This window comes from Gorilla gorilla, chromosome 14, assembly GCF_029281585.2.
Source record: "Gorilla gorilla gorilla isolate KB3781 chromosome 14, NHGRI_mGorGor1-v2.1_pri, whole genome shotgun sequence".
NCBI classification, from domain to species: Eukaryota; Metazoa; Chordata; class Mammalia; order Primates; family Hominidae; genus Gorilla; species Gorilla gorilla.
The window spans coordinates 66,522,661-66,547,716 of NC_073238.2; the positions used below are offsets into that span (position 1 = coordinate 66,522,661).

At 42.7% G+C, this 25,056-nt stretch overlaps 3 protein-coding genes across 10 annotated transcripts in view; 2 read left to right on the top strand and 1 right to left on the bottom strand.

The window, feature by feature from the left end:
* Positions 1-3,555, bottom strand: part of ATP7B (ATPase copper transporting beta) — a 79,935-nt gene extending 76,380 nt beyond the window's left edge. For 3 of the 7 annotated variants that reach the window (XR_002008539.3, XM_019039854.3, XM_055359893.2), the window contains exon 1: positions 2,709-3,529. Coding sequence is in view for 6 of the 7 variants with exons in the window: in XM_019039854.3 (XP_018895399.3) it covers positions 2,709-2,759 (51 nt within the window). In the remaining variant the exon portion in view is untranslated. Of the gene's footprint in view, positions 1-2,708 lie in introns of all 7 variants that reach the window. The other 4 variants (XM_019039853.3, XM_055359895.2, XM_019039852.3 and 1 more) reach the window with 2 other exon arrangements.
* Positions 3,556-3,738: 183 nt separating this feature from the next.
* On the top strand, positions 3,739-20,106 carry ALG11 (ALG11 alpha-1,2-mannosyltransferase). Of its 2 annotated transcripts, XM_004054547.4 has the most exons (4): positions 3,739-3,857; positions 10,313-10,543; positions 15,463-16,394; positions 19,790-20,106. In XM_004054547.4, exons 1-4 carry the CDS (start codon positions 3,814-3,816, stop codon positions 20,059-20,061), a joined length of 1,479 nt encoding a protein of 492 aa, XP_004054595.4. In that variant the 5' UTR covers positions 3,739-3,813; the 3' UTR covers positions 20,062-20,106. The 2 variants fall into 2 exon arrangements, with proteins under 2 accessions (XP_004054595.4, XP_055215881.2); XM_055359906.2 differs by lacking the exon at positions 10,313-10,543 and having other exon boundaries at positions 3,749-3,857.
* Positions 20,107-20,275: 169 nt separating this feature from the next.
* On the top strand, positions 20,276-25,042 carry UTP14C (UTP14C small subunit processome component). Its single transcript, XM_055359905.2, has one exon. It carries the CDS (start codon positions 20,276-20,278, stop codon positions 22,571-22,573), a length of 2,298 nt encoding a protein of 765 aa, XP_055215880.2. The 3' UTR covers positions 22,574-25,042.
* The last annotated feature ends 14 nt before the right edge of the window (positions 25,043-25,056 follow it).

Consider the following 25,056-nt stretch of genomic DNA (forward strand, 5'->3'; position numbering starts at 1 on the left):
TATGAGTAACAAAAGATGCTCTTATCACCATCTCTCAGGAAATTACAACGGTTTGAGAAGCTCTATGTCAGGAACTTGGGACAAGACCAAGTATATATTTCTTCTTATCACATGACTGCCGTAGGACTCTCACACTTTACGGTTTCTCAACCTAGGCTACTTCTCTGAAATCTGAATCATTCAGGTCTCTACTCAAATCCTACCTCCCAAGAGAAATCATTCCCTGACCACCTACTTAAAACAGCATCTTCCTCTCCACCCATGTCAATCCCTATCTTATTCCCTTATTCTGCTTTCTTTTCTTTTCTTTTTTTTGAGACAGGATCTTGCTTTATCACTCAGGCTGAAGTGCAGTGGTGGGATCACAGCTCACTGCAGCCTCAAACTCCTGGGCTCAAGCCATCCTCCTGCCTCAGCCTCCCAAGTAGCTGGTTCGACAGGCACACACCACTATGCCCAGCTAATTTTTTTTTTTTTTGTATAAACGATGTCTTGATATGCTGCCCAGGCTGGTCTTGAACTCCTGGACCCAAACTGCTTTATTTTCTTCATAGTACTTACTAGTACCTGAAATAAAGCTATTGAATGAAACCAAAACATTTCACCTCAAAACAGACTTATTGGAAATATTTTGAGATGGCCGTTCAGAGGGCCTACAGACAAAAGTAGTCCTACTGTGAGGGAGATGAGCATCTGTTGAGAATCTCCATTGATGCAGCCAGTTTTTCTCAGAGAGCCCTTCCTTGTCTGGATCTGGGTGAGATTAGCTGAGTTTGGCACCTTCAAGGTCTGAAACATTTCTTCTCCCTGAGGGCTGCTACCTGTGAGGTTTCATCTACATAAGACCACCTTTGCTAGCCAGGTCTCCTCTTCTCTCCCTCCTATAACCTGATTTACAACCATAACCTGTTTTTGGCCAAGCTTAGAGCCCCCACACTTTCTGTAACCTCAGGATAGTATAAATGTGGCAACCACCGTGCCTTCCTTTGAGACCGTATTTTGTAAGACTCTCACGGCACGTTAGTAAATGTGTATGCCTTCTCTCCTATTAATCTGCCATTTGTCAGTTGATTTTTCAGTGACGCTTCACGGGGCACAGGAGAAGTTTTCCCTTAACTCCTACGCTATACATTTGTTTATCCCTTTTTTTTTTCCTATCTCCAACTAGGATGTAAATTCATGAGGGCAAGGTCTTGGTCCTACCTAAATCCCCAGTGTCTAAAACTTTGAGTACTATGTGTTTGAGCACATAGTACACAAAAAAAAATTTGTTGAATAAATGTTGATAACAAGATATAATACCTACATCAAAGGGTTTTTGTGAGGATTAAACGCGAGAGTGCACATAGAGGGATATGAGTGCCTAACACAATGCCCAGCACACAGTAAGCTCAATAACGCTGGTCAAAGCTATTATCAGAGGATTCCAGAAGACAGGTCAACATGGGCAGGAGCAGTTACAGAACGTTTCAAGGAGGTGGCAGGTCTTGAGCTTGATTTGGAAGGATAAGGATTTCTTTCTCTAGGTGGGGACACTGTAGGAAGTTGAAATCTCCTCTGTACAAGCCACCCCTCCCAACATTTCTTCATACTCCTATCAAATGCATAGTCATCATACCCTACAAACCACCTACTAACCAGCCTCTCTCTGTCTGTCCACTAATCCATTAGTTTTCATTTCTGTATCACCGGAGCCTAGATGAATTCACTACTAAAGGGCACCCAGCAACGTCAGTGAATTAGTTTCAGAAATCTGTGGAAAAGAAACAGCCTACTGTTCTGTCCAGAAATCCAGGCCTAAGTATCTATCCTAAAGAAATACTGTCAGCATTAAAAATCATGTACAAAGATGTTCACTTGCAAGAGAGAGAGAAAAAAAGTAGCAAACAGAACGTCCACCACTAGGAAACCATGAATAAACTATGATGCGTCCAAACTGTGCAGAGGTTGCACTGAATTAGTTAGTGAAACAATCTCTAAGATATATCGTTAAACTGAAAAAAGAGAATACACATACAGTGATCTCATTTAGGTAAAACAAAAATTTTAACACCTCATACAAACGAAACCTAAAGATTTCTCTGAATGTGTGCATATTACATATACATACATGTCTTGTTAACCACTGTATCAACTCAACACTGTGTGCCTGAAACATAGTAAGTTCTCAATAAATATTTGCCGAATGAAGACAAATGTACGTGAATAGAAAAAGACTGAAAAACAGATCTGCTTTTTGTGCAAAATATTTCTGTGCTGTTTCCATTTTTAAAAGACTGTCTTAATGTATTACTTGTACAATTAAAATGAATTTAAAACAGTTATAAAAGTTCCAGGACCTCGATATACCATATCTGGTCCAAGCACCAGGCTGTGAGTAACTTCTCCAGGTAACTAACTTCATCGTTTTGAGCCATTAGGGCTCTAGCACAGCAACTCGACGCTCACTTTATCTCTCCAGCATCAGACCCCTTAAAAGCATAAAGATGAATTTTGAGGTGCGGGGTTTTCCATTGCTCCCAAACATCAGTTGACGGCACACTTTTTCTAAAGGGTCCTTTTCTCCCACGCCAAGACGTCCCTGGAGCTGGGGTCTGGCTCGGCCTTCCCTGCGCACCCCCTGGGGGCGAGTAAGCGCCGAATGCGGGGAGGAAAATCCTCCTGGTGGGAGTGAGCACGCTGCGCGGACGCGGGGGAACAAAACTCACTTTCCGACTGGCCCCTTCTCTGGCTGTCATCTGTCTCTCCTGCTCAGGCATCGTCCCGCGCGGACACCGAATTCTTCTCTGATCCGGCTCAGAGCAAAAGGTCACCTGGTCGGTGGAGGACAGCGTGCTGTTAAAGTCCCGGGAGAGGAGGCGCAGAGCGTGACGGCATCGGCGCGGCTCGGCTCTAAAGCAAAGAGGGGTCCGGGAACCGGCCCTTCATTTGGGACCGGGGAAGCCGCAGCCCTCGCCACACGGATGATTCAAAGTTGCGCGCCGCCGTCCTCCCGACCTGGGGGCACGGGGATGAGAGCGTGAGGGGAGAGTGGGCCTCGGACCCTCGCCCACTCCCCAGGTGGCTGGGAGTGCCCACCCTGGAACTGCCGGCCCCGCCGGTGCCACAGTGTCCTCTGCCGTGCCGGCGCCGCAGGGCGGAGGCCCGTCCTCCTCCGCGGTCTCGGCTACCTCGCGCTGGTGCGCTCCGACACTGTACTGGGATCTCACGCGTGTGCGGGAGCGGGAGGGCAGGTGAGCGGCGCAGAGCCGGGCCGCAGACTCAGCTCCCAGGGCTCACCCACCGCCTGCGGGGAAGGTGCCCGGCGGCGCCGCGTCGGGTCCGCTCTGCGCTGCCTCCTCCTCGGACTCTGCGCCTGGCTGCTGGACGCCGTGGGTCCCAAAGGAAGCAACCGCGGCAAGAGTGAACTCCGCACCTGGAAAATCGATCCGCGGTGCGCAAAGGCCAGCCAATGGCCTCCAACGGGCGGCGGGCTTTGGGCTGGGAACGGGGGCGCAGGCGCCCAGGCGGGGGCTTCTAGTGGGGGAGGTGGCCGAGGGAGGGAGCGACGGCTGTCAATCACAGGCCTCGCCCTCCTCAGCCCAACCCCCACTGCTGTCCCGCCCACGGGGGCGGGAGCCGTGTGCGCCACGCCGAACACTAGTCTACGCCTCGGCATATTCTATTGGCTGGAAGGCCGTGGGAAGCGGCCACCAGTAACCAATAGTAACGCACAATTGGCCCGTGGGGGCCGGGCGAGCACGGCTTGCTTTCTCAGGAGCCAATAGGGAAAAGGAAAGTGAAGCGTTTCCTGAGTTCGGGGGTCGGCGGAAGATGGCGGCGGGCGAAAGGAGCTGGTGCCTGTGCAAGTTGTTGAGGTGAGGAGCCGGTCGTGTGGGCTCACAGACGTTTTTTCTTCTGTAGGGGTACTTGCCCGTCCAGTGTAGCTAAATTTTGCGGGCAAAGGGCCTTCCTTGTCATGAATCTAAGGTAATTTCTCAGGCCAATGAGCAGTCTTTCTTTTTCTTGGGGGTCTTCTATATAGACTGGAAAAGACTAGGTCTTAAAGACTCAATTTACCGCGTTTTCTTCTGCTTCACTGTTGGCTGAGGCGTCGAGTTCCCTTCCCTGCTTCAGCTTTTTTTTTCCCTTTCACACTCCAGTTAGTCTGTCATAAATTATTCATATTCATTCCTCATTTTTCTTCACGATTGAGCTACGAGACATTTTCCAATCTATCATGTCTCTTTTCGGTAAAGAAGAAACCGGATCTTCCTTCTCTTCTTAGTTTCTCCTCTTAAACTCACCAAAACTGCCATTGTTAACACGTCACTTAAATATAAAGCTTATGTTGAATCCTCTGCTTTTTGATAATCTGTTATTTTAATTTTTATGATTGATGTAAGAAGTTACATAAAATATTATTTTATTTGTATCACGTGTATACGCTGTTTCTTCTAGAAAAATTAGAAAATAGATAAGTAAGAGGAAAAAACCCCAGGAATGCTACCATCCGGAGATAGCCACTGTTAACATTTTGGTGAAAAAACTCCCAGGCTTTTTTCCACCTTTGTTGTTGTAGTACTACTGTATTTTAAATGCCTTGCCCTCCACTAATAAAACAGAAGGCCTAGTATATTCTACCTACCTAGTTTTTTTACCACCTACATATTTTTGTTCAGGCTGAAAATTTATAATTAACACCATAGCTTCCTGAATAGCAGTATATACCTAATTCTTTCAAAAGTTCAGGCATTTCTTCTTCATTTTTGTCCCCTCTACTTCAAATTCTGTAATCATTACTTTAAACATTTTGAATGAGAAAGTCTATTATCAGAGCCTTTTGGTTCTTCCCTGTCATACGTAATATTCCTCAGTGCTTTACATTATAATGTTTAAATAAACTCACTAACCAGACTTAAAGGACAGGTTTAACTTTAGTCATTATGCAGCTTTTAAGTTAAATGTTTAATAGTTCAGTTTGAAAAGCTTGTCACATGAATTTTCCCACCTAAATTATTTGAAGGAATTGCCAGAAAAACCTTTACATTATATGGGTCAGCTGCGTTTTAAATAAGCTTTTGAAAGATTGTCCTGAGAAAGCAAACTGTCCTCTGTAGTGTTGCTTTTATGAATTCATATATTCCAAATGTTAAATAAATGATAAATCTTACCACTTTTGTCAGACTCTGTTCATCCTTTAAGGCAGTGGTTCTCAAGTTGTGCTCCATGGACCATGCAGGTCCCGAGGCCCTTCAATGGATCCTCAACAAATCTGTTTTTATAATAACATTAACGTAATATTTGCCTATTTTACTATGTTGATAAGTGCAAAAGTGATAGCGGATGAAACTAAGTTATAGTGGATTTTAATTAACAGTGTGAAAAGGTCATTGATAGGGTTTCAGAGTCTGTATTGCAACTGACATTAAGAAATTGCATAACTTGTCAAATGTGGTCTAGCATCAGAGAAGAATATCTGTAACTAGCTGAAAAGTTAAATATATTTTAAACATAAGATCAATATATATTAAAATATACTCCCTTTTCCTACTACATGTCTAAGTTAGCCTGAATTTTCTTCATATACTTCAACAAAAACAACATATCACTACAGATTGAATGCAGAAACAGAAAGGAGGAGCCACTATCTGGTTTCACGTTAAGCCAGACATTAAAAAGATTTGCAAAAAGTGTAAATCATTGGCACCCTTCTTGCTAAATTTCTTTTTTTGGTTTGGAAAATATAGTTTTTTAATAAAAATATGTTAATGTGTTATGAAAGAATTTTTATTTTCAAATGAATTCATAAAAAGTTTAAAGTTCTTTAGTTTTCATTTCTAATATGCTAAATATTGGTAGATATAAGCAGTGTAAACCACTGGTTCTCGACCAGGGGTGATTTTTGCCCTTCGCAAGACATTTGGCATTTGGCAATATCTGGAGGGTTTTTTTTTTTTAATTATTTTTTTTAGAGATAAGAGTCTTGCTCTCTTGCCCAGGCTGGAGTGCAGTGGCATGATCATAGCTTACTACAGCCTTAAACTCCTGGGCTCAAGCAATCCTCCCACCTCAGCCTCCCAAAATGTTGGGATTACAGGCATGAGCCACCATGCCCAACTGATAATTTTGATTGGGAGGGTGCTACTGGCATCTAAGTGGGTCAAGACCAAAGATGCTACTAAATATAATACATAGGACAACCTCCGCAACAAATAATTATTTGGTCCAAAATGTCAGTAGTGTCAAGGATGAGAAACTCTGATGTAAACAAAAGCTATATTGTATCCTCAGTAAAATTTTTAAGAGTATAAAGGTGTATAAAGAATATAAAGACCAAATTATTTTAGACCAATTATTTCAGCTTTGAAATAAAGTGCTCATGTGGGATTTCAAATAGAGTCAAATACCTCTTCAAGTACACAGTAGGAAATCCCACGAGATTTGTTCACAATAGGAACAAATGAGGATTTGTTCACAATAGGAAATCCCACATGAGAACTTTATGTCAAAACTAAATATCAATAAAATATTTACTTCTGGCCAGGTGTAGCAGCTCATGCCTGTAATCTCAATGCTTTGGAAGGCCAAGGCAGGAGGATTACTCGAGGCCAAGAGTTTGAGACCAGCCTGGGCAACATAGCAAAACCCTATTTCTACAAAAAACATTTTTTTAATTAGCTGGGTGTGGTGGCATGCACCTGTAGTCCCAGCTTCTCAGGAGTCTGAGGCAGGAGGATCGCTTGAGCCAAGGAGTTTGGGGCTGCAGTGATTGCTATGATTGCACCACTGCACTCCAGCCTGGGTGACAGAGTGAGACCCTGTATCTAAAAAAAGCAAAATTTACTTTTCTGATGAATTTGTGTGTTTTCATGCGGGCAGTGAAAACTATGTGATATGGTTTGGCCATGACCCCACCCAAACCTCAGGTTGAATTTTATCTCCCAGAATGCCCACATGTTGTGGGAGGGATCCAGGGGGAGGTAATTGAATCATGGGGGCCAATCTTTCCCATGCTATTCTCGTGATAGTGAGTAAGCTCACGAGATCTGATGGGGTTTATCAGGGGTTTCTGCTTTTGCTTCTTTCTGATTTTTCTCTTGCCGCCACCATGTAAGAAGTGCCTTATGCCTCCCGCCATGATTCTGAGGCCTCATAGCCATGTGGAACTGTAAATCCAATTAAATGTATTTTTATTCCCTGTTTCGAGTATGTCTTTATCAGCAGCGTGAAAATGAACTTGGTACCATAAATTAGTACCAGTAGAGTGGGGTGCTGCTGAAGAGATACCCAAAACTGTGGAAGCGACTTTGGAACTGGGCCACAGGCAGAGGCTGGAACAGTTTGCAGGGCTCAGAAGAAGACAGGAAAATGTGGGAAAGTTCGGAACGTCCTAGAGACTTGCTGAATGGCTTTGAACAAAATGCGGATAGTGATATGGACAACGAAATCCAGGCTGAGGTGGTCTCAGATGGAGATGAAGAACTTGTTGGGAACTGGAGAAAGGTGACTCTTCTTATGTTTTAGCAAAGGGACTAGAGGCATTTTGCCCCTGCCCTAGAGATTTGTGGAACTTTGAACTTGAAAGAGATGATTTAGGGTATCTGGTTTAAGAAATTTCTAAGCAGCAAAGCATTCAAGAAGTGACTTGGGTGCTGTTAAAAGCATTCCATTTTAAAAGGGGAACAGAGCATAAACGTTCAGAAAATTTGCAGCCTGACAATGCAGTAGAAAAGAAAGACCCATTTTTTTAGGAGAAATTCAAGCTGGCTGCAGAAATTTTCATAAGTAGCAAGGAGCCTAATGTTAATCCCAAAGACCATGGGGGAAAATGTCTCCAGGCAATGTCGGAGACCTTCATGGCAGCCTCTCCCATGGCAGGCCTGGAGGCCCAGGAGGAAAAAGTGGTTTTGTGGGCCAGGTGCAGGGTCCCTGTGCTGTGTGCAGCCTAGGGACTTGGTACCCTGTGTCCCAGCTGCTCCAGCCGTGGCTGAAAGGGGCCAATGCAGAGCTAGTGCTGTGGCTTCAGAGGGTGAAAGCCCCAAGCCATGGTAGCTTCACATGGTGTTGAGCCTGCGGGTGCACAGAAGTCAAGAATTGAGGTTTGGGAACCTCCACCTAGATTGCAGAAGATGTATAGAAACACCTGGATGCCCAGGCAAAAGTTTGCCGCCGGGGCGGGGCCCTCATGGAGAACCTTTGCCAGGGCAGTGCAGAAGGGAAATGTGGGGTTGGAGCCCCCATACAGAGTCCCTACTGGGGCACTGCCTAGTGGAGCTGCGAGAAGAGGGCCACCGTCCTCCATACCCCAGAGTGGTAGATCCACTGACAGCTTGCACCGTGTGCCTGGAAAAACCTCAGACACTCAACGCCGGCCCATGAAAGCAGCCAGGAGGGAGGCTGTACCCTGCAAATCTACAGGGGCAGAGCTGCTCAAGACCATGGGAACCCACCTCTTGCTTAAGCGTGACCTGGATGTGAGACCTGGAGTCAAAGGAGATCATTTTGGAGCTTTAAAAATTTGACTGCCCCACTGGATTTTGGACTTGCATGGGCCCTGTAACCCCCTTGTTTTGTCCAGTTTCTCCCATTTGGAACAGCTGTACTTACCCAATACCTGTACTCCCATTGTATCTGGGAAGTAACTAGCTTACTTTTGATTTTACAGGCTCATAGGCAGAAGGGACTTGCCTTTTCTCAGATGAGACTTTGGACTGTGGACTTTTGGGTTAATGCTGAAATGAGTTAAGACTTTGGGGGACTGTTGGGAAGGCATAATTAGTTTTGAAATGTGATGACGTGAGATTTGGAGGGGCCAGGGCAGAATGATATGGTTTGGCCATGTCCCCACCCAAATCTCAGTTTGAATTGTGTCTCCCAGAATTCCCATGTGTTGTGGAAGGGACCCAGGGGAAGGTAATTGAATCATGGGGGCCGGTCTTTCCCATGCTATTCTCATAATAATGAATAAGTCTCATGAGATCTGATGGGTTTATCAGGGGTTTCCGCTTTTGCTGCTTCCTCGTTTTTCTCTTGCCCACTGCCCTGTAAGAAGTGCCTTACGCCTCCTGCCGTGATTCTGAGGTCTCCCCAGCCATGTGGAACTGTAAGTCCAATTAAATCTCTTTTTGTTCCCCGTTTTGGGTACGTCTTTATCAGCAGTGTGAAAACGAAGTAATACACTGTGTAACTACACAAAACATCCCCTATTTGCCTAGGCTACTAAGCAGCCCAGAGCCCAGTCTGCTATTCACTACTACTATGTATGTAAATACAGCCTGCATACCTGTGTCCATCATCAACCACCATCCCAACATACACACCATCTTTATTCTATTTTCCCTGGTCCTGACTTTTTATTTAACTTTTGGCATTTTATTGTTTTTAAATCTTATAAGCCCTCCTCAAATCCTTTATAAAGGATAGGCAGAGTATGAAAAATATTAAGTTAGATTCCAACTGTATTGGCAACCCTAAAAGAAAAGCACCTTGGCATTTTATTTTAACATATTTTAAGCAACATCTGAAGAGGTAATAAACTTTTGCATCCATCATATATTCATTGGATGCCTTCTCTGTGCCAGGCATCATACTTGGCATTGGGGACATGGTACGAGCAAGCCTGGGCCCTTGCTTTTGCACAGCTTCAATCGACCTGACAGTAATGGAGAACCTTTTAACAGTCACTTTGTGAATGAGTTTACTAATGAGTATTAAGTAGAACATTAGTGGGTTTTTGGCAGCTCATTCAGAGGTACATAAGGGAAGGTAGTAGTATTAGATCATGTAAATAGAGCAAATACAGAACTGGAAATAGAAGTGGAGAAATCTAAGTTCCATTCCTTTATCCCAGAAATTGTTCTACTTGAGGTGAAGTGACGGAATGAAAAAGATTTACTATCTTACCAGACTTTAGTGGAATATTGATCATTCAAAAGACATATTTTTTTTGGCATCTGACCCTCAAAATGACAGTATATAACACATTCTTAATCATGTCTTGTTTAGATTAATAGTTAAATTTGTTTTAATCCCATAATATATATACTAAGTCAGGAGAAAGGGGGTTCAATGTTGATTTTTACTGCTTATTAAAGTATGTTCAATTGGTAACATGCTACAGGAATTGGAACTAAAGGGGACTTATCCTTTCAATGTTGGATATTTAGCAGCATTAGAATTTTCATACTTGAGTATTTTGTTAGCAGACTTGTTAAAGACAATTCTCTCTTTGTTACTAATATATAAAGTAGATATGTAAAAGCAGACTTTAATTTGTAATTTTTTTAATGTATATATCACATTGATTCTCAACTTTGTCCTCTTATTTCAGGTTTTTTTATTCATTATTCTTACCTGGGCTCATTGTATGTGGAACTTTATGTGTGTGTTTGGTCATTGTCCTTTGGGGAATCAGACTGCTGCTACAGAGAAAGAAAAAATTAGTGTCAACTAGCAAAAATGGGAAAAATCAAATGGTGATTGCATTTTTTCATCCATACTGCAATGCTGGTGGAGGAGGAGAAAGAGTTTTATGGTGTGCTTTAAGAGCCCTGCAGAAAAAGTAGGTATCCATCTTTCTTAGCTAATTTGCTATATTGTTCCATTTCTTAAAAATTATTATCCAGAAATTCATCTTTCTTTTTTTTTTTTTTTTTTTGAGACAGAGTCTTATTCTGTCACCCAGGCTGGAGTGCAGTGGCACGATCTCGGCTCACTGCAAGCTCCGCCTCCCAGGTTCATGCCATTCTCCTGCCTCTGCCTCCCAAGTAGCCGGGACTACAGGCGCCCGCCACCACGTCCGGCTAATTTTTTGTATTTTTAGTAGAGACAGGGTTTCACCATGTTAGCCAGGATGGTCTCGATCTCCTGACCTTGTGATCCGACCGCCTCGGGCTTCCAAAGTGTTGGTATTACAGGTGTGAGCCACCGTGCCTGGCCTCATCTTTCTAAAGTACCTAAAGTAAAAAATGAATTCCTTTTTAAACTGTTCTTCAGTAAGAAAATATTTCTTTCATGTGCCCACATACCTTATATGATCTTATTTGATTTTAGTTACTATGATAAAGAAATAGACAAACCCAGGCATGGTGGCTCACACCAGTAATCCCAGTACTTTGTGAAGCCACGGCAGGTGAATCACTTGAGCCCAAGAGTTTGAGACCAGCCTGGGCACCATGGCGAAACCGTGTCTCTACAAAAAATTATCTGGGCATGGTGATGCGCACCAGCTTCTCCGGAGGCTGAGGTGGAAAGATTGACTGAGCCTGGGAAGTCAAAGCTACAGTGAGCTGTGATTGTGCACTGACTGCACTCCAGCCTGGGTGACAGAGTGAGAACCCGTCTCAAGGGGAAAAAAAAAAAAGAAAGAAAGAAATGGACAGTGGATGGGGAAAACATCTGCCCTTTTATGGCATAAATTAATGAGAATAACTGGTCCCCTTGGGAGAGCGTATACAGAAGAGATTAAGTAATAAACAGAAATATACCAAGTATGTCAGAGCACTTTAAGCCTGAATACTTTCAGGCAGTTGTGGCACACAGGAATAATCTTTATGAAAGTATCTATTTGACTCAAATTTTTATATCATTACCAGCTGGATAGTCTCAACTTACCATGTTAGAAGGAATATGGTGTTATACATCTTTTAATATTTGAGGCTTCGTCATCTCCACCCCCTATACCCCCAAAATATTTATGATTCCCTTTTAGAAAGGAAAAAGCATAGTAGGTTCCATTATTTTATCATATGAGGAAAACTGTTACTCTTCATGGTTACCCTACTTCCTGGTACACACCCTTCATTCAGTGCCAAGGCCTTCACACAGAATTCCCTTAGCTATACTTTTCTGTAATCCTGGCCCATCCTAGCTTCCAGGCCCTACCCCTGTATTTGCTCTGCCATCTTCTGTAACTGCCTGAATACAAAGAATTCTCGTAATTCCCAACTCCGTGATGCTTTTCCTACTCTCATTGATAATACTTTTTTCTTCTCTAACCAGATTATCTACCTCTTGATGGCGGTGGTAAAGTTTCGTGATATCTGTACACATAGTCCCCAGCAGCCTCTATTACTCCTAACCCATCTACAAGGAGAAAAAAACCAATCATTAATATGACTTGGAAGATACTTTTTCATCTTGCTCTGGCCACATTGTGTTTCTCATCCCTCCCCTTTCCTTCACAGGTACTTTACTCCGACATGCAGAACAAGGAGCAGCTCCCTGAACACATCATGCTCTCTCTAGAGTCCTTCCCTTTCTATATAGTGTTCTTTTCTTCTGAAATAACCTTTTTCTCCCCAGTTAATTTCTACAAGTCTTTCCTAACTCAACACATACTACAGTGCACTTTTCATTCGACCTAGCAGTATTTATTGGGGACCTGCTATGTGTCAGGCATTGTTCTGGGGGTTGAGATTAAGAGAACAAAATCGATCAAGTCCTTCTCTCCTGGACGTTCGATTTTAGTTGAGAGACAAGATAATAAGCAAAGAAGAAAAATATCAAATAGTGAGACGTGCTATATAAAAAGTTAAAATAGGGTAATATAGGAGTGACTTGATACTTTAGATAGAGTGATCAGGGAAATATCTGATAACAATCAAAATCTGAATGACAAAAACAGCTGCATTCACTGCATGATGATTGTATGTTAGGTATTGTTTGAAGTGCTTTACATGTGTTAGCTTACTTGATCCTCAGAACAGCCTTTTGCAGTTGTTACCATTATCCTCATTTGACAAAGAAGAAAACTGGGGCACTAGAGCCCATGTTCTGAACCACATGCTAAACTGCCTGCCTTATGAAAAGACAGTGAAAATGAGAAAAGAGAATTCAGAGTAGAGAGAACAACCACTGCAAGTCCCCTAAGGCTGGTTGGAGCTTAGCGTGTTAAAAAAAAAAGAATGCCAGTTTGGCTGCACCCTGGAGGGCAAAGGAGAGCATGGGAAGGGAGGTGACAGAGGGAGGCAGGTTCCAGATCACACAGGACTTGAGTGAGCAGGGAAATTAGTTTAGATTTTATTCTAAGTGCTATAGTAAACCAGTTTTGGGGTTACTGTTCTGTGACATGGTTTAGGGGCTGCCATGTTTGGTCTCCATCGTACTGTTGCAATTAGATGGCAGCTGGGGCTGGAGGCATCTGAAGCCTTTTTCACTCACATTCTGGTTCTTGGGCTGGGATAACTGGACCTGCTGGGGGCTGTCGGGCATCTCTCTCACTGAGGAGCTTCTTCATGTGACTTGGTTGTGCTTGCATACAACATAGCAATCTCGGGCTGGTTGGACTCCATACATGACAGCTGTCTTCTCCTAGCATGAGCATTCCAGGAGACAGGAAGTAGGAGCTGCCAGTCCCTTAGAGTCTATGTTGGGAAACTGGCACAATGTCACTTTTGCCATATTCTGTTGGTCAAAATAGTCACAGAGCCAGGTGTTATTCCAGGGGAGGGGACTTAGATGCCACCTCTCAGTGGGAAAAGTATCAAAGAATTTGTGGCCCGGCCGGGCACAGTGGCTCACACCTGTAATCCCAGCACTTTAGGAGGCCAAGTCTGGCAGATCACTTGAGGCCAGGAGTTTGAGACCAGCCTGGTTAACATGGCAAAACCCCTTCTCTACTTAAAAAATACAAAAATTAGCTGGGCATGGTGGCACACATCTGTAATCCCAGCTTCTCAGGAGGCTGAGGCACGAAAATCACTTGAACCCAAGAGGTGGAGGCTACAATAAGCCAAGATCGCGCCACTATACTCCCGCCTGGGTGACAGAGCGAGACCCTGTCTTAAAAAAAGAAAGAAAAAACAAATGGAATTTGTGGGCATTTTTAGGCTACCAGAGATCACAATCTTTTTTCACATTTTAAAAGGCTCATTCTTGCTGCTGGGTAAAGAGTGACTGGGAAGGGGCCAGAGAGGAGCAGTTAGATTGTCATCCTTTAGGCTTCCCCAGCATCCTGTGGGTGTCTTTATCAATGCGTAGCACACAGTTTTGCAGTTATTTGTTTTGCATGTCTGTTTTCTCCACTGGACTGAACTTCTGAAGATAAAGACTCTCTCTCATCTCCATACCCCCAAAACCTGGCATCTCATACTAGATGCTTAATAAATGTGGGGGTTTTTTTTGTTTTTTTTTTTGAGATGGAGTTTCACTCTTGTTGCCCAGGCTGGAGTGCAGTGGTGCGATCTTGGCTCACCACAACCTCCGCCTACTGGGTTCAAGCGATTCTCCTGCCTCAGCCTCCCAAGTAGCTGGGATTACAGGCATGTGCCACCACACCCGGCTAATTTTGTATTTTTAGTAGAAACAGACTTTCTCCATATTGGTCAGGCTGGTCTTGAACTCCTGACCTCAGGTGATCCACCTGCCTCCGCCTCCCAAAGTGCTGGGATTACAGGCGTGAGCCACTGCACCCAGCCAATAAATGTTTTATGACTCAAACAATAATTATAAACAGAGGGAGACCAAAGTATTACAAGTCATTAAAGAATATACTTTTAGATATTTTCATACTAATTATATCTAATTGTGATATAGGCACAAGATCTAGCTTTTAAAGACTTGCATTTTTCAGATAAAAACCCTGAGTATTGCTTTAGTATTGTGATCCTATCTGAAGACAGGTTTGTTGAATCTTAATTCTTGTTTATAGTATTTTATTACCATTTTTTTTTACTAAGAACACTGTCAAAACTTTTTAGTATTTCTTTAGACCATCTCATTCATAAATCAACACTTACTGTTGATGCCTGTTCTGTGTGAAACCCTCAGTGGAGGAAATAGCAAAGAACTAGAAGTCATGGTCTCATTTGAAGGACTGTACTTCTAATTCAATAAAAAATGTAGAAAACATCATTTTTAGTATGACCAACATGGAGAAACCCTGACTCTACTAAAAATACAAAATTAGCTGGGCGTGGTGGTGCATGTCTGTAATTCCAGCTACTTGGGAGGCTGAGGCAGGAGAAGCACTTGAACCCGGGAGGCAGAGATTGTGAGCCAAGATGGCGCCATTGCACTCCAGCCTGGGCAACAAGAGTGAAACTGTCTCAAAAAAAAAAAAAAAAATCAAATCTTCTTTATAACTGTAAGAAAATAGTTATCTACAACTTTTTGCTTGATTTGAACCTAATATATTCTTTCTTTTTGTTGTTGTTTTTTTTTTGTTTTTTTGAGACGGAGTTTCACACTTGTTGCCCAGGCAGGAGTAGTGCAGTGGTGTGATCTCGGCTCTCAGTCTCTCAGGGTAGGTAGCAGGCTTTTTTTTTTTTTTTTTTTTTTTTTTTTTTGAGATGGAGTCTCACTCTGTCACCCAGGCTGGAGTTCAGTGGCATGATCGCGGCTCACTGCAACCTCCGCCTCCTGGGTTCAAGCGATTCTCCTGCCTCAGCCTCCTGAGTAGCTGGGATTACAGGCGCATGCCACCGTGTCTGGCTAATTTTTGTAACTTAATACATTCTTAACCATTACATTCTATTTTAGGTATCCTGAAGCAGTTTATGTTGTTTATACCGGCGATGTTAATGTCAACGGTCAACAGATACTAGAAGGTGCTTTCAGAAGATTTAACATCAGATTAATTCACCCAGTGCAGTTCGTTTTTTTAAGGAAACGCTATCTTGTGGAAGATTCACTGTATCCTCACTTCACACTGCTGGGCCAAAGTCTAGGATCCATTTTTCTTGGCTGGGAAGCTCTAATGCAGTGTGTTCCTGATGTTTACATTGATTCAATGGGATACACTTTTACGCTTCCTCTGTTTAAGTATATAGGGGGTTGCCAAGTTGGAAGCTATGTTCATTATCCTACTATCAGCACCGACATGCTCTCTGTAGTGAAGAATCAAAATATTGGATTTAATAATGCAGCCATCATTACCAGGAATCCTTTTCTCAGCAAAGTAAAGCTCATCTACTACTATTTATTTGCTTTTATTTATGGACTCGTTGGTTCTTGCAGTGATGTAGTCATGGTCAATTCTTCTTGGACTCTAAACCATATTCTGTCACTATGGAAAGTTGGGAATTGCACTAACATTGTTTATCCACCTTGCGATGTGCAGACATTTCTGGACATTCCCTTACATGAGAAAAAGATGACCCCAGGACATTTGCTGGTTTCTGTTGGCCAGTTTAGGCCGGAAAAGAATCATCCATTGCAGATCAGAGCCTTTGCTAAATTGCTGAATAAGAAGATGGTTGAGTCACCTTCTTCGCTTAAACTTGTCCTCATTGGAGGTTGTCGTAACAAAGATGATGAACTTAGGGTAAACCAACTGAGAAGGCTGTCTGAGGATTTAGGAGTTCAAGAATATGTGGAATTTAAAATAAACATTCCATTTGATGAATTAAAGAATTATTTGTCTGAAGCAACAATTGGTCTGCATACCATGTGGAACGAGCATTTTGGGATTGGTGAGTTTGGCCTTTAAACAACTTGTTTGGTGCCATGAGATACACATTTTAAGTTCTTTTGATAAAATGATAATACTCTGGAAATCTGCATCATGCCCTAATTCTCTTGCCCTCATCCACCAAATACGCTTTCCTCATTTGAGACCTTGTAAGATAGTAGTTAATAATAGCAGCTAGTATTTATTGACCAATTCCTCTGTGTGGGCCACTGTGTTGAGATTTTTACATGTATTATCTAATTTAAGCCTTTCTAAACCCCTATTTGATAGGTGTTATTGTTATTCCCATTTTATAAATAAAGAAACTCAGGCACAGGAAGGTTTAGAAATTGCTCGAGTTCAGTTACACAGTAAGTAAGTGGTAGAGCCCGGATTCTAACCCAGATAGCCCCTGCTCTTAACAGCAACATTTTCTCTCTCCATCTAACCCCACTGCATACTTACTGGTACAGATTCCTGGGCCCTACCCTAATCCTACAGAATGGCCAAATGAGAATCTCTGGACAAGGCCCAGGTAGATGTATTTTGATAATGCTGCTTAAGTGATTCTGTTATGCATCAAAAGTTGAGAACCACTGTTTGCATAGGGGCTTCTCACAGTAACTCTTTTAGTCTTTTATTGATTCTACCCTCACCATTGGAATGGCCCTCCTCTTTGTGCCAGATTGCATCATAAGTCTTCAACTTAAATCTCCTTGCACTTTAGTCTTTCTTGTTTATTCTGGCACAAACTGCTATCTCTATTCTGACCTGTTAAGCACACATTTTGCTATAAAATCAAGTACTGCTTTGTGTTTAATTTGGGTCCACATATATTTCTCAAGTGCTTTGTGCCTCACACTGTTAGTTGTTAGGGGAAATGAGGATAACATAAAAGTGACATTTCCTAAACTAAGACTACAATTTCTCTTATACTCTTTTTACTCCTAGTTAGTAGTGTAGTACTAGGCCCAGACATTAAGCAAGAACTTGTTGACCCAACCTGTTGCATGGGATCTGACCTCCTGTGCTTCCTTCCATAGAAACTTACTAAGCATTCAGTCTGCTGAGCACTTGGGTGGATGCTAGGGATGTGGTGGAGACAGGAGCTGCTTGGCCTGTCAGAGGCTTCCCACCCTCTGGTGGTACCAACAGGCTACACAGGCAAGTGCCGTGCCGTGCTGTGCCGTGTGCCAGGTGCTATGCTAAGAAAGTGCAGGGTTATGTGAAAGCGCCAAAGAGAAACCTAACACAGACTTGTGCGGGCAGGGAACAGTTGCCCAAGGAAGTGATGTGACACTTGAGCAGGACCCGAACAATACAGGTTAGCCAGGAGAGAGGGGAGAGTCTCCAGCAGAGGGAACAGCACTGTGACAGGAGTGACAACAGATGCATCAATAGGAACATTCAGCAGGAAGACAACAGAGAGGTGATATAGGCCAGGTTAAGCCAGTGGAAAAAAATAGCAGGATTTTAAGTATTGCATGTAAAAGCTTTCTGATTTCTCCAGTCCATTCTGGCCACATGGGGAGTGGATCAGTGAAGAGCAGGGAGAGCAAGACTGGAAGGGCAGTAAGATGAGCCGGCCTACTGTAGCAGCCCAGAGGGAGGTGCTCGTGAGCTGAACTTCGTAGGTGAACATGCTTGAGAGACATTCTGCAGTAGTATTGACCAGGAATTGGTGATTAACTGGATGTGTTAAATGAGGGAGGAAGAGAAGACTACCTAAGGTTTTGGGAGCGGGGCAGCTGTGAGAATGGTGTTGGCTTTCTCCCAGAGGGGAAATCCAAGAGCAAATGCCATTGATGAGCCAAGTTTTGAACCTGCAGAATTTGAGTTCATCTGTGGGACATGTGAGGGCATGCGTCCAGGAGGTAGTTTTGTATATAGGAGTCTGAAGTTGAGAGGAATCTGGTCTGGACATACAAAATGAGGATTGTCCTTGTGCAGGTAGTTATCAAAGCTCCCGTGGATGTGGTTAAGATCGCCTGGGGAATATGTACAGAGCGAGAAGAGGCTCTCAGTACAAAATGCAGAGAACAGGAACAGCTGAGAAATGGGGAGAAGAAATGGAGAGGGGGGGAAAGCCATCCAAGTGCAGTGTCTTAGAAACCAAGGAAGAGAGTGTTTGGAGAAGAATGGAGAGGGCACAGATTCCAATGCTGCCCAGATGCTGGGGAAGGTAAGACAGTCACTGGTGACCTGGGCAAAAGCAGTCTTGAGGGAGAAGTAGAAGCAAAAGTCAGACTGTGAGCAAAAATCAAAAGTTGAGCACTCAGAAGTGAACAAGTAGAGTTGGTAAGTGCAAACCACACTTTCAGTAAGTTTATCTGTGAAGTACGGGGAAGGGGAGAAGAGACAGTGGCTAGGGGTGGGTGTTGCAGGACCTGAGGAGGGGCATGTGGTACCCTAGCTTCCTAGCTGATAGGAAGGAGCCAGTAGAGAGGGAAAGGGTAAAATTGATTAGATGCAGGTCTCTGAGAAAGTACAGGATGCTCTCCAGCTTCAAGCAGAATATGATATGAGCTACTGAATTCTGTTCTGCAGGGATTTCACCAGTTTTAAAAACATTTGGAATGATTTAATTTCTATCCTATACATACATCCAGGATGATATCAGCTCTGTACCATCCTTCAGATAATTGGGAAAGTAGTCACTTGAATCATTCCCTGAAGGGCTTAATTCTCCTAGGAATACGGCTAAGAAAGGCTGGCTAGAGTAATTTATATTTCATGTGTATCATTTGGCAGAAACTAACCACAACTTTCATTTAGTTCAGCACTGTTGTTGGGCATGCAGTAGTCTCAAATATGCCAGAAATCCAGGCAGTAACATAAGCACGGCGATAGTATGCTTCACTTAGGTGATTCACTTTTTTATTTTTTCTGCTAATGTAATTTGAACTATTAAAATTGTTTTTATATGTTTTTACTCCTTTTGTTTTTCTAATACCGCTTAATATTCTACCATCTTGCTAACATTCTCTAGTCTTCTTTTTTAATTATCTGCGATATATCTTTTTTAATAGGCTAGTCTTCCATCTACTTGTCTATTTTAACTAAGAATAAAGCAGCAGGCTGGGTGTGGTAGCTCACGCTGGTAAATCCCAGCACTTTGGGAGGCCAAGGTGGGAGGACCACTTGATGCTAGGAGTTAGAGGCCAGCCTGGGCAACATAGTGAGACCCTATATTTAAAAAAAAAAAAGTGAAGCAGTATTATTATGAAGCTTTGAAAACTAAAAAACTTAAAATTATTTTATTTTGTACTGTAGAAGTTGAATAAGCAAATGTCTAGACATACATTTAATTAAGTTTCTCATAAGTCCCTTAAATTTTTTGAAGATTTCTATTCATCCTCATTCTTATGAACACACTCAAAAACTTAAAAGATTACATGATTTTTGTTTTTTTCTCAGGAGTTGTGGAGTGTATGGCAGCTGGCACAATTATCCTTGCACACAATTCGGGGGGCCCAAAGCTTGACATTGTGGTTCCTCACGAAGGAGATATAACTGGCTTTCTGGCTGAGAGTGAAGAAGACTATGCTGAAACTATCGCTCACATTCTCTCCATGTCTGCAGAAAAGAGACTCCAAATCAGAAAAAGTGCTCGTGCATCTGTAAGCAGATTCTCTGATCAGGAATTTGAAGTGACATTCCTATCATCTGTGGAAAAGTTATTTAAGTAATGCCATATCTGTAAAATTAAAGATATTTTATATAAACTGGTTAAACACCTTCATATGTAAATATTTTTCTAAATTCAATCTCATTTGTCAAATCATTTTACTTTAGAAAACAGACAAAATTTTCTTTTAGAATAAAAGGAAGTGTTGAAAAGAAAATGGATGACTAGCCTTCGGCTTCCATTCTTGGTATACATGAGAGAGGCTGGCTGCTGAGATGAATGTGAACCAGGTTGCGGAGAATCTGGCTTTGAGCCAACAGGAAGAACTAGTGGATTTACCAAAAAACTACCCCTTGAGTGAGAATGAAGATGGGGACAGTGATGGAGAGAGAAAGCATCAAAAGCTTCTGGAAGCAATCAGTTCCCTTGATGGAAAGAATAGGCGGAAACTGGCTGAGAGGTCTGAGGCTAGTCTGAAAGTGTCAGAGTTCAGTGTCAGTTCTGAAGGATCAGGAGAAAAGCTGGTCCTTGCAGATCTGCTTGAGCCCGTTAAAACTTCATCTTCTTTGGCCACTGTAAAAAAGCAACTGAATAGAGTCAAATCAAAGAAAGTGGTGGAGTCACCTCTTAACAAAGAAAAAATTGAACAGATCCACAGAGAAGTAGCATTCAGTAAAACCTCACAGGTCCTCTCCAAATGGGACCCTATCATCCTGAAGAACCAGCAGGCAGAGCAGCTGGTTTTTCCCCTGGGGAAGGAGCAGCCAACCATTGCTCCCATTGAACATGCGCTCAGTGGCTGGCAGGCAAGAACTCCCCTGGAGCAGGAAATTTTTAACCTCCTCCATAAGAACAAGCAGCCAGTGACAGATCCTTTACTGACTCCCATGGAAAAGGCCTCTCTCCAAGCCATGAGCCTGGAAGAGGCAAAGATGCACCGAGCAGAGCTTCAGAGGGCTCGGGCTCTGCAGTCCTACTATGAGGCCAAGGCTCGAAAAGAGAAGAAAATCAAAAGTAAAAAGTATCACAAAGTCGTGAAGAAAGGAAAGGCCAAGAAAGCCTTAAAAGAGTTTGAGCAGCTACAGAAGGTTAATCCAACTGTGGCACTGGAAGAAATGGAAAAAATTGAAAATGCCAGGATGATGGAAAGAATGAGCCTTAAGCACCAAAACAGTGGGAAATGGGCCAAGTCAAAGGCAATTATGGCCAAATATGACCTGGAGGCTCGCCAAGCTATGCAGGAACAGTTGGCCAAAAACAAAGAACTGACACGGAAACTCCAGGTAGCCTCTGAGAGTGAGGAAGAGGAGGGAGGCACAGAAGTGGAAGAACTCCTTGTCCCTCATGTAGTGAATGAAGTGCAGATGAATGTGGATGGACCGAATCCCTGGATGTTCAGGAGCTGCACCAGTGACACCAAAGAGGCTGCAACACAGGAGGACCCTGAGCAACTGCCAGAGCTTGCAGCTCATGAGGTTTCTGCAAGTGAGGCAGAAGAAAGACCAGTGGCAGAGGAAGAAATTTTGTTGAGAGAATTTGAGGAGAGGCAATCCCTTAGGAAAAGATCTGAGCTTAACCAGGATGCTGAGCCAGCAAGCAGTCAAGAAACAAAAGATTCTAGCAGCCAGGAGGTGCTGTCCGAATTGAGGGCACTATCTCAGAAATTGAAGGAAAAACATCAGTCCAGGAAGCAAAAAGCAAGTTCAGAGGGGACTGTTCCCCAGGTCCAGAGAGAGGAACCTGCCCCAGAAGAAGCGGAACCTCTATTGCTACAGAGGTCAGAGAGAGTACAAACTCTGGAAGAGCTAGAAGAGCTGGGAAAAGAAGATTGTTTTCAAAATAAGGAGCTTCCCAGACCTGTGTTAGAAGGACAGCAGTCAGAGAGGACCCCAAATAATCAGCCTGATGCCCCTAAGGAGAAGAAAGAGAAGGAGCAACTGATCGACCTACAGAACTTCCTAACCACACAGTCTCCTTCCATGAGGTCTTTGGCAGTTCCCACAATAATAGAGGAGCTGGAAGATGAAGAGGAGAGAGACCAAGGGCAGATGATAAAGGAAGCTTTTGCTGGGGATGATGTCATCAGAGATTTCTTGAAAGAGAAGAGGGAAGCTGTGGAGGCAAGTAAGCCAAAAGACGTGGACCTGACACTACCTGGCTGGGGCGAGTGGGGTGGTGTGGGCCTAAAGCCCAGTGCCAAGAAAAGACGCCAGTTTCTCATTAAAGCCCCTGAGGGTCCTCCAAGAAAAGATAAGAATTTGCCAAATGTGATTATCAGTGAGAAGCGCAACATCCACGCAGCAGCTCATCAGGTACAAGTGCTTCCATATCCATTTACCCACCATCAGCAATTTGAAAGGACCATCCAGACCCCTATAGGATCCACATGGAACACCCAGAGGGCTTTCCAAAAGCTGACTACTCCCAAGGTCGTCACCAAGCCAGGCCATATCATTAAGCCCTTAAAAGCAGAGGATGTGGGCTACCAGTCTTCCTCAAGGTCAGACCTGCCTGTCATACAGAGGAATCCAAAACGAATCACCACACGTCACAATAAAGAAGAAAAACTGTAGGTTGAGTAGCTGGAGAAGTGACAGTCAGGGGCCCTGATTCCACTTCCTTTGGTCCAGTTTTACTCTGCTACAGGGTGGATTCCAAAACTGGCTCAGCACATTGCATGTAGTTGAGCCACATTTTTTAAAAAAAGAAAATGGATGACCATTAATTGACTAGTGTTTTAGAATTGATCAGACATTAGAACACAGAAAAATTCTGGTACATTTAAATTCTGAACAATACAGTGGATGACCCTTTTGAATATACCTAATGATTTCCTTAAAAAAGAAATTTTAAACAGACTTGTTTAATCGTGTTCTCAAAGCATACAGTCAAGAGGTGGGACTGACTGATGCTTTATAGGTGTGTGTAGGGTGGTAGAGGCCAAGGTGCTGCCAGCAATCCTTTCCATACTAGGTACTGGTGAAAATTGTTTTTGTTTATGCTGTCAGCACATTTGTGTGGGTCTCTCATTGACCCTTAACAGTGCCGCATCTCAGCTTGGAAGTCAGCTTTAAGTCATTCAAGAGAACCTCAGGTTGTTTTTCTGACAGTGATGATATGATATACAGATACATCCACAGGGTATCTATTACCAGCATAATGCATTGTAAGATGGCAAGGTGGCATTTTGAAAGAGCGCTGGGCAAGCAGTTAGCACATCTGGGCCTACCTTCAGCTTCATCATTTACAAACGTCTGACCTTTTGACACTAAAGCTGCTCCTTTATCTTTCTGAGTCTCAGATTCTTCATCTGTAATCTGGAGTTAATTCCAGTCCTTACTACCTTTTAGAGTTGGAATGAGATGGAAAGTAGATGAAACTAATTTGAAAATTACGACAGTTAAGGGCTGGGTGCGGTGTGTCACGCCTGTAATCCCAGCACTTTGGGAGGCCAAGGTGGGTGGATCATGAGGTCAGCAGTTGAGACCAGCCTGAACAACATGGTGAAACCCTGTCTGTACTAAAAATACAAAAAAATTAGCTGGGCCTGGTGGCAGGCACCTGTAATCCCAGCTACTTGGGAGACTGAGACAGGAGAATTGCTTGAAACTGGAAGGCGGAGGTTGCAGTGAGCCAAGATTGTGCCACTGCACTCTAGCCTGGGCAATAAGCAAAACTCCATCTCAAAAAAGAAAAAAAGGAAAAAGAAAATTATGAGAGTTACTTAAAGGTAACATTACATACTAAATGCCTTCTATAATCCTATATTTATTAATGCATTACAACTCTGTAGATTGTTAGTTACTAGGCCAGTAGCTAGGAATTGGTATAAATTTAATGCACCTTCTATCCTGAATAACTAGCATGGAAAAGTGAATATATGCGTGAGCAGATATGGCTATAAAGACCTATAGCTTTTGCACTTTATGCATATATAATCAATCCTTTCTAGTTCAGTGAATTGACTCCATCCACAGGCTGATTCATCTTTGTGTTAAGGGGCAAATGAAAGGGTATATTATTTCTTTGCAGTCTCCCCTCAGTCATTCATCAATGTGGCCAGCTTATCTACTCCCAATTATGTTGTTGATACATCTCCAAGCCATCTGTCATCAGATCAAAAAGCAACAAACAGAGGGTCAGTCACAGGATGTTCTGACACACCATTGTAACTAACTTTTTGTTAGAGATGATCCCGTTTAGAAAAAGACGTAGAAATTGGAGTGAAAGGAACCCTACAGATTAGCCCAGTTCTCTCTTATTTTCAGCTTTACAGACAAGAACAATTTAAATCTAAAGAATTTAGTAGATTCCTTCAGTGTCACAAAGCTGTTTCATGAAAGAATCAAGATTATAACCTGGATATTCTGACTCCTGGCCCAGTGCTTTTTCTTACTTTGTAGCTACACTTTGAAGTAAGATTCAAACTGTTATCCACTCAATTGCCTTATTCCTGAGGATGTAGTGAAGGAAGAAAAAGTTTCCTGGAATTCCGTAAACTATATTTTAAGCTTATTTCTTCAAAATTATTTTCATATATCACAGATATATCATTGGAAGATATAATTTGCATATATGTTCATTATCAGTGTTCCTAATTTGGTATTACATGTGTTCTATTTTTTTCTGAATGATAGCATGAAAAGTGTCAAAGTGGTTTGTCCGCTAGCGTCTGTCTGCAGAACTTTCAGGATGACTATTAATTCCTCTCAGATGTCATTTTTGAGTGGTCCAAGCCTGCTGTTTTAAACCCACAGCAGTGGAGATTTGTATTCTTATTTACAGTTGTGTATTATAAAGTGTGTGTTACATAGGTTTTGTGTAATAATTATTTGTAAATATTATTTAGATTTGTATTTAGACATGATTTACATCTAATATAGATACAAAGTCTGTGTCTAAATATTATTTAAAGAAGTGATTTTTCATTCTCTTGGATTCTTTCCAGTGTGGTGCCTTTTATATGCCTCACATAGTCTCCTTGTTCTCCTACTAATATTCCCAAGCTCCATATGCCAATTAAAGAAGAAACAAAAATAAAAGTTTGTCTTGCTTG

Coding starts and splice junctions, on each gene's coding strand:
- ALG11 (XM_004054547.4), top strand. CDS start 3,814: ATGGCGGCGGGCGAAAGGAGCTGGTGCCTGTGCAAGTTGTTGAG. Junction 3,858..10,312: donor TGCCTGTGCAAGTTGTTGAG/GTGAGGAGCCGG, acceptor CTCTTATTTCAG/GTTTTTTTATTCATTATTCT. Junction 10,544..15,462: donor TTAAGAGCCCTGCAGAAAAA/GTAGGTATCCAT, acceptor ATTCTATTTTAG/GTATCCTGAAGCAGTTTATG.
- UTP14C (XM_055359905.2), top strand. CDS start 20,276: ATGAATGTGAACCAGGTTGCGGAGAATCTGGCTTTGAGCCAACAGGAA.